General features: G+C 41.9%; 1 protein-coding gene across 1 annotated transcript in view; it reads left to right on the top strand.

Annotated features, from left to right (window-relative positions):
• The first annotated feature begins 6,650 nt into the window (after positions 1 to 6,650).
• NEMF (nuclear export mediator factor) overlaps positions 6,651 to 8,999 on the top strand; it is a 59,213-nt gene continuing 56,864 nt past the window's right edge. Inside the window, exons 1-3 of the mRNA XM_081128190.1 lie at positions 6,651 to 7,029; positions 7,927 to 7,995; positions 8,126 to 8,228. Coding sequence (XP_080984316.1) covers positions 6,971 to 7,029; positions 7,927 to 7,995; positions 8,126 to 8,228 — 231 coding nt within the window. The 5' untranslated portion in view covers positions 6,651 to 6,970. The remainder of the gene's footprint in view (positions 7,030 to 7,926; positions 7,996 to 8,125; positions 8,229 to 8,999) is intronic.

Genomic DNA, 8,999 nt, shown 5'->3' with positions numbered 1-8,999 from the left:
AATCCCCCAGCACATATGTACTTTAATGCTTTGTTTTACTTTTGTGAGATATGTCAAACATATGAAAGACATAAATGTAAAAGTTTAAAGAATTTATCAAGTGAACAACTGGTATCTAGAAAGAGAACTCACTAGCATCCTGGAAGCCCATGCCAAAATAACCCTCCCTCTTAGACATAACCGCTATTTTGACTTTGTGACATTATCTTGTTATTTCTTCTGGTCTTGCCACCTGTGTACGCATCCCTAAATAGCTATTCCTTCTTTGAACAACCTTGACTGCTAGGAAGTTTTCTTTGTGTTGGTATTTGATTCATTTTCCTGAAATCTCCTCATTAGTACTAGCTTTAACCCTTGGGGTCGCAAATAACATTTAACATCATTTCCACCCACCAGCACCTCAAACATTTCTCACATTGCTTGGTTTCAATCTCATCTTACCTTTCTGTATGTCAGGTTTATACATCTTTCTTGGAAAGTATGGTCCCCAGTACAGAACATAATATTCTACCTCTGGTTTTTCATCTAAGCATAGGACTGTAATATCTCATCTCTCATTCTAGATCCCAAACTTCTATTGATAAGGTCAAATAGCATTATTTGCTTAATGCTGTGCTTATAAGACACTAAAATACCCAATGCAAAGCAATGCATGGGGTCAGTGTATGCTGTTCAATACATAAATGCGTGAATAAACGAGCCTTGTAAACACCTGGCATACTGGACTATGGTAGAGTAGAGCACGCCTAGGCTCTGAACCTCTCAGGAATAAGCAGACCAAATCTGTCAGAATCAACTTTTTCAAAAGTCTAGAATCTAATAAAAAACTTACAACAATCAGGGAAATGTTTAATGAACGGGAAAAACTGTAAGTACCAGAGCTCTATGGCATTTTAATCTTCCCTGTGACTATTCCCCACTCTTCATTTCCACAGTGGCCCTGAAGACAGCAGTTCACATTCCAGGTGCAATAAGCTGACAGAAGGAGCAGTACAGACATACTTCTAAAAGAACTGTAGTTGTGTGTTTTGACCTGTGTGGTAGCTCCCTAAGAAGTCAGACCAAAACTGCCTTTGTTTTTATTACATAGGGGCTTTTTAGGGCATGGGGAGGATTCATGAGCAGCATTTCTTGAAAGCTAGTAAAGGCAAATGTGTTAGCTGCTGCCACCTGGGACAACAGATAATAGTCAAGGCAATAAATAGACCAAAAAAGCTGGAAAGAAAAGAAGCTGGGAAAGGAGTTACTTGGGGGAGTAAAGATTATGAAAAGCTCTGGCATATTGCAGGGAATCTAGAAGCTCACGCACAATTAGGGCAGAACACAGTCTCAGAAAAGACTACAGAAGACCCTAAAATCTCACATTTGGCTGAGCTTAAGGGTTTGAGCAAGAAGAAAGTGAAGGCTAGAGCAGAGTCATAAACTGCCACACTAATGTTAAAGAAGTGACCCAACATAACCCAGTCTGCAAACAGAGGGAGAGTTCTTTTGTTTGTTTGGTTGGTTGGTTCTGTGAACCCTGGGAAAGATGACACCTGCTAAGAAGGGCTCCTCATGGCTAACTGGGCTAAAATTTTAAAAAGAAACCTTTCTACACAGAGCCCTCTCACACAAATTGCATTTCATGGAGAAACCTGCACTGAACTGCCTGCCTGCTCTGTGTTTCTGCCATCTGAGCCAGCCCTTTATGAGTGAGTTTCTGTAATCCTGGGAAAGGATTAGATGGTAAATTGTGGTTAGTTTTCCAAATTTCAGCTCTTAGCACCGTAGCTGCTACCCATCCCCAACCAATGGGACTGAGGCTTTCCCCATCCAACCAGAACTGTTCAGCTCTGATCAACCAGAGCGGCTCTATTCTAACCCTTAAGGACAGTCCTTTTGGACCGATCAAACTTGGAGGATTTGGAGTCCTCATTTGCATGAGGACAGACCATCAAGGACCAAGGGCAGGAATTTGGTCCTTGATATAAGCCAGCTCCCCCCTGGCTCTGGGAATGCACTTTCCCTTTCCACAAAAGACTGAAAAATGTGTCTCCCTGCATGAGCTGAAACACCAAAGAAGTTTTGCCAGAGCAGAGCAGAGCCAACTGGTGCAATGCAAAGCAGACCAGCATGGAGCAGAGCTGTCTAGCCAGAGAGGGGTCTGGCCCCAGAGCTGCCTCACAGCTGTGGTGTTTTCACAGCCATGCAGTATCACAGTTGAGCTATTTTGCAGTAAATAAAGTTTCCTTTTTCACTGTGCCCAAAATTGGGGGTTCCTGTTGGTGTTGAATTGGCACCAATAACCATCGGTTGACAGTTGGTTAGTTGGATGGTTGGTTAGTTCCAGCATCTGAGGAAACTTCTGTCAAGCCATTAGTGGGCTCTAATCTAATCGAACAGAGGCTTCAGTGGCCACACACAATAGACTTAAAATGAGTTCAGAAGGAGAGGATCTTGGGAAGATGGTAGGGTAGAAAGCACCAGGAATCTGTCTTCCTACCTAGACAGCAATTATACTGGCAGGATCTGTTTGCTATACCTGTTTCAGAATTCTTGAGTCTTGTAGGCTTGCAACATCTTAGGAAAGGATTAGATAATTAATTGTGGTTAGTTTTCCTAAATTTCAGCTCTTAGCACAGTAGCTGCTACCCATCCCCACCTCCTAGCTATGTGGCAGCCAGATGTGTACCTGTTTCTGGAGCAGCTTCCACACAGCTTTCAGGAGCCAGACTAGGCAAAAATGGACCCTTTTTTCCAAATTGCTGCTTCTCGTCACAGAGGTGCAAAGAGGCAGGTGGCCATTATTGTTGCACCTCCAACCATTGTTGGAAACCCCTCTCCCTTCCAGCTGAAGTAACTTACAGGGGATTTAAAAGGGCTGGCAGCCCTTTTTTCCTCTCTTAATTTTTTTTCTTTTCCCCTTTTGGGAGGCAGAAATTAAAGACTAGGACATTCACAGCAACTGCATATAAGGGGAAAATTAGAAATTTCTGCTTCAAAGATCTTGACGAGACATTCCTCTAAGAAGATACTCAAATGTCCAATCAACACATGAAGAAATGCTCAGCTTCACTGATCATTAGGGAAATAGAAATCAAAACTAAATAAGATATCACTTCACACCCATTTAAAAGAAGTGATGGTGAGAATGTAGAGAAATTGGAACACATGCACTGCTGGTTCCACCACATAGAAAACAGTATGGTGGTTCCTCAAAATATTAAAAAATAAAATTGCCATATGATCCAACAATTCCTCTTCTGGGAATAGGCCTTAAAAATTTTAAAACAGGATATTGAAGAGATATTTGCACACCCACGTTCATAGCAGCATTATTCACAATAGCTAAAATGTGGAAGTCACTCAAGTATCCATTGGTGGATGAATGGATAAACAAAATGTGGCATACACATACAATGAAATTATTTCAGCGTTAAAAAGGAAGAAAATTCTGACATATGCTACAACATGGATGAGCCTTGAGGACATTGCGCTAAGTGAAATAAATCCATCACAAAAAGACAAATACTGTATGATTCTACTTATATGAGGTACTTAGAATAGTCAAAGTCATAGAGACAGACAGTAGATTAGAGGTTGCCAGGAGCTGGAGGAGGGGAAATTGGAGTTATTGTTTAATGGGTATAGAGTTTCAGGTTTTCGAGATAAAAAGAGCTATGGAGGTAGTGATTGTACAACATTATGCACAGTACACTTAAAAATAATTAAGATGGTACATTTTCTATAATGTGTATTTTACTGCAATAAAAAATGGAAAATACTAGTTTAGAAAACAAATTAAAGTGTTAGTTCAATATACAAATAAACAACAACTACAACAAACAGTAAAAATAATGTTTGATCATAATAGGAACAAGTTGACAAATAAAATTAACCATGATAAGTCCACTCCATCTCAACTAGACACCCATCTGCATCTTCTTAAACTACATTTAATTTCCAAACAAGGAACATGATACAACTATCCTGTGTACAACCAAAAATGCATTAACCCTTTCCCCAGAAGAGGATGCAAAGTTCTTGGGTGATGTTTGCACTTAATATTCCATAACTTAAATACCATGATGTAAAATGAACAGAACTTAAATACTATGATAGAAAGTTGTTACATCTTATGTTACATAAGAGGATAAAAGAAGGGGGAAAACAAAGATATTTGCTTGATATACTCATATCAAAATATACACACAAATATACACATAAGCATATTCAGAGAAAAATAAAGAATAAATATTCATGACAATTATAGTCTTGTTTTTGTAGCTGGTCATGTGGTCATAGCTGGTATTTATAACCACCTTCCTCCACTACCCATTCTGTATCCCCTTTGTCTTTAGGAAGCACTTCAGCTACTCAAGTTTCTTTAACTGATGGAGTTATCCAAACCTTCATTCCTGAAGGGTCTGAGCCATTAGTATTCCTGTCTGGATGGAGCTGTAGTTTTTAATTGACTTTAATCTCAGGGCATAGTAATGCTAAGAAATGCCCTAAGAGATTTACTATATTCCAGACATGGTCTTCCTTACCTCCACTGTGTAGTAGCAGTCAAATTTCTCCTTAGTAATCAGAACAAGTCAACGCAGCCAGCACAGTAACTCCCTTCTTTGCAGTTAATTCATAGCCATGAGGAGCCCAATGTGACTAGGCAGGAGTCTAAACTTCCAGTTCAACTGAATCATGTCCCCGAGTGGACGCATTCCTCCCTTTAGAACTAAGACTTCTAGCCCAGCAGATTGTAAGGCCGGGGCACAGGAAACAAAATTTTTGCTAGTGAGTCACTAAGGGTAATAGTAAGTGGTTCCATTCTCATTTCCATCCCTTGATTTCTGGACTCATTAATATTGGTTATGGGAGAAAAAGCACCATATAGTGGATGCTGATTCAGAGCACATAGAACCTCCTGGAGACCTTTGCTTCAGCCCTGCAAAGTACTGCCACCTAGCTGGTGTTGTAACTGAATCTTTGAAAGACCATTTTAACATTCTATAAAGCTAGCTGTTTCAGGATGGTGAGAGAAATGGCAAAGCCACTGAATTCCATGATCCTAAGCCCATTGCTGCATTTAATTTGCTATGAAGTGAGTCTTGATCAGAAGCTATGCTGTGCAGAATATCATGATGATGAAAAGGCAGTCTGTAAGTCTATGCATGATAGTTTTATTACTGGAAAGGGAACCTGGCCCTTGGAAGGTCTGCCTACAGCCAGCTGGTAGTGTGTGGGTTCTAGATTTCATGCAGGAAAAATTTCACAACGTGAGTCCAGATTACTATTGTCTGGTTTCGCTGCTTATCTGGGCCTGGAGCTAAAATACAACCGAGGCATAGATGTTATCCTTAGGGAGGAGCACTGCATGACCAGAGATATTCTAGGGGAGGATAGGTTAGGCTGGGGACAAAGTTCTTGTTTTCCCAGTTTCCACCCTTGCTAGGCATCCGGAGCTTCCTGCCCCGGTGAGTTTCTATATCTGGCCCATCTAACACAAACCATTTACTTTCAAATGTCCTTGGTTTAAGGAAGATAGGATTTGCTATGTGGCTGCAAATTGCTGTTTAACAATCCATCTCAGTTTCCCTATTCCCTTGTCCTGGCTTACTGGACTGTCTCAGTTTCAGCAGGGAAAGCAAATCTGCTTCCAGAGTAAATGTCTGTTGCAGTAAGAACAAAACCCTGCCTCTTCCATGATGGAAGTGATCCAATGTAATCAACCTGCCGCCAGGTAGCTGGCTGATCACTCTGGGTGAATGTGTCATATTCAAGACTCAGTGTTGGTCTCTGCTGTTGGCAGATTGGACATTCAGCATGGGCTACAGCCAGGTCTGCCTTAGTGAATGGGAGTCGACGTTGCTGAAGCCATGCATAATATCCCTCTTAGCCACTACGACCACTTTGTTCATGAGCCCGTTGGATGATGACCCAGGTGGCTGAGGAAGGAGGCCGACTGGTATCCACAGAACAGGTTTGCCATCCTATCAACTTGATTATTAAAATCCTCCTCTATTGAGGTTACCCTTTGGTGAATATTCACATGGAACACAAATATATTCACTTGTTGTTTTTTACCCATTCAGAGAGGTCTATCCATATACCTCCCCACCAGACTTCGTCATCACCAATTCTCAAATCATGTTCCTTTAAAGTCCCTAGCCATCCAGCCACAGCCCATGAATTGGTACATAATCACATTTTTCCTTCCAAGGAAAATGAACAACCAGGTGCACTGCTCAGAATTCTGCCCACTGGGATGATTTCTCTTCACCACAGTCTTTCAGGAATGTCCCAGAAAGGGGCAGTAGTCTGCAGCTGTCCATTTTCAGGTGGTGCCCAGATATCATACAGAACTACCTACACATTAGTCCGGAGTCTTCTCTTCCTCTGTCAACTGACCCTAGGGAACTCCCCATGAAACCATAGTTGCTCCATCGCTGAGAGCAAGGTCTATCACAATGGAAACTCCCTCTTGAGGGCTGGCTCGCCTTGATTGTTGAGGATAATTACAGGGCCAATGAAACAGTTCCGCTTCTTACATTTCTACACGTTCAAGTAACCGAATGTAAAGCAGCCACTGCTCTTGTACGCCGAGCCCTACGGTCCCTTTGGGGAAATCAGGGCTCGTCCCTCATAAACTGTTACGACCAGCAGGGGTCACTATGGAGGCTGGCTCGAGTCCCGAAAGACAAGGGGACAGGGTAACCAGATTCATCCGTAAGCTTTCCAGGAAGGAATGTTGTTTCAATAGAGCAGTTTGTATCTATTTCAAATTGTCCTGGTACAATGAAAAGGGAGTTGAAGGCGACTTGATAAACAAATTCTTTCCGAAAGCGACGGAAACACATTCGCTCTAAGGAAGTTTGGGTCTTCTGCGCGGCCGTAGATCTCCGCCAGGTGCGCCTGCGTAGAAGAGTACGGGCGTCGAGTCCGGCAGGCAGTGGGGTGACTTGTGGGAGCGACCCTCAGACCTCGCGTCGTCATGAAGACCCGCTTTAGCACCATTGACCTGCGTGCGGTGCTCGCGGAGCTGAATGCCAGGTAGTGTACGACAGGTGACGGGGCTAAAGCGGGAGTGCAGGAGATAGAAGCCGGGGCCCCACGGTTTAAAACGAGGCCAGCCCCGTGCTGCCCCTTACTCCCCGCTGTGGACCTGACTAGGCCGTGGTGGGCGAGCGCTTGACCTCCTTCGGGGCGCGCAGGGTACCTGAGGGATCCTTGCGCCCTCGTGCCCCACCCTCTGCTCTCGCGGATTGCTCGGTGGCCGGTCCGGAGTCCGGCTGTGGCGGGGCTCTCGCTTTGACGGCCTGAGTCGCCAGGGTTTGGCAGCTAACGTTTAGTAAAAACGAGACACTAGGTGGACGCCAAGACGCCGGAGTAGTCATTTGCTTCAGAGGTTTCCAGACTGGAGGCCTGGTTTCTCTGACACTCCTCGCCCCAAACTCCTCGCCTCTTTTAGCTGGAGGTGACAGATCTGGATTCTAGTCTGGTTTTTTATTACTCAGCTGTGTGAGCTTTGTCATATTTCCCAGGGCCTTGTTTACTTTTTTTGTTTCTCTTGCAGTAAGTTAAGTGGACTAGACTGCCTTTCCTAAAACACATGGGGGTCATTTCAAAGTCGCAAGGCGTAGCATGGTGTTCCCAGGGCTGATGGACCACTTTTGTTCTTAGTTACACTTAAGTTTTGAATTGAAAGCCTGATGGCCTTCAGACTTTGCTCCTTAGTTGACTTTAATTTTTTTCTAAAGCATCATTTTCATTAGTTTCCTCACGTTTTAGGATTCCCTAATTTCTAAATATCCCATATACCTGTAGAGTCGAAGATACCCGAAGTTCCCCTCTTTCGTGGGCTCTGCTTCGGCCTGCAGCTTTAAATTGCGTGAAGTTTTATGTTTCAGATGATACACAATTTGTAACGTGTTTCCTTTCTCTTTGCAGCTTGCTAGGAATGAGAGTGAACAACGTTTATGATGTGGATAATAAGACATACCTTATTCGTCTTCAAAAGTAAGGCTTGTTTTATCTTTTGTAATTAAATGAGATTGTTGTGTGTGTTTTTTACTTGCACTTTTAGTCTGTTTCACTGAGTTAGCGTTGGCAAATGCCCTAAAGAAAAAAAACTTTTTTTCTTCTACAGACCAGACTTTAAAGCAACACTTTTACTTGAATCTGGCATACGAATCCACACAACAGAATTTGAGTGGCCTAAGAATATGATGCCGTCTAGTTTTGCCATGAAGGTAAATTTTAACTTTACTTGAAAGTAAATTTTAAAGCCCTGAGATTGGTCACTAACAATTGAAGTTTTAAACTGTTTGGCTTTCCTTTACTGTAACTGATAAAGTAGAGATGAAATATAGAATAGTTGATGGATACTGGAGTGAATAAAGTAGATGTTTATTGACTACTCCTTATTACCCTTCACACCCAATTGTGCACCAAATCTTTCTGTTCCCACAGTCAGTATTTTAGTTCAAGCTTTTATAACGGTCAACTATAGTCCACTTCACATATCAAAACAATTCTGTATTAGACCAAAATTGATTTTTTCTAAAGCATCATTTTTATTAGTTATCTCATGTTTTATGATTCCCTAATTTCTGACTATCCCATATCCTAGCATCCTTGACTTTCCATAATCTGTCTCCCCCGCTTCCTAGTCTTATCTTCCACAGCTTACTTTTGAGCTATCAATCTGTATTTTAGAATACTCAGTGACATTAATATGGTAACAATAATTATATCTTTGTACTTTTTACTTCTCTCCTTGCTTTTGTTTGTACTATTACAACTGAGATTCTGCATTGTGGACATGTTACTCACTTGGTTATTGACATAACAGATATACTGAAAGTTCATGTGCTACAGAGGAAAAATGTTGGAGTCAGGTATACATAACTTTGAATTAATGATTTTGCCACTCATTTTATAACTTGGAAAAGTTATTTAACCTTTTGTAACTTAGTTTCTTTAAATGTAAAATGTGGATAGTATCTTCCTCATGTGGTTAT

Source organism: Miniopterus schreibersii (genome assembly GCF_964146895.1).
Source record: "Miniopterus schreibersii genome assembly, chromosome: 1".
Classification (NCBI taxonomy): domain Eukaryota; kingdom Metazoa; phylum Chordata; class Mammalia; order Chiroptera; family Miniopteridae; genus Miniopterus; species Miniopterus schreibersii.
This window is presented reverse-complemented; position numbering and strand designations above follow the sequence as displayed.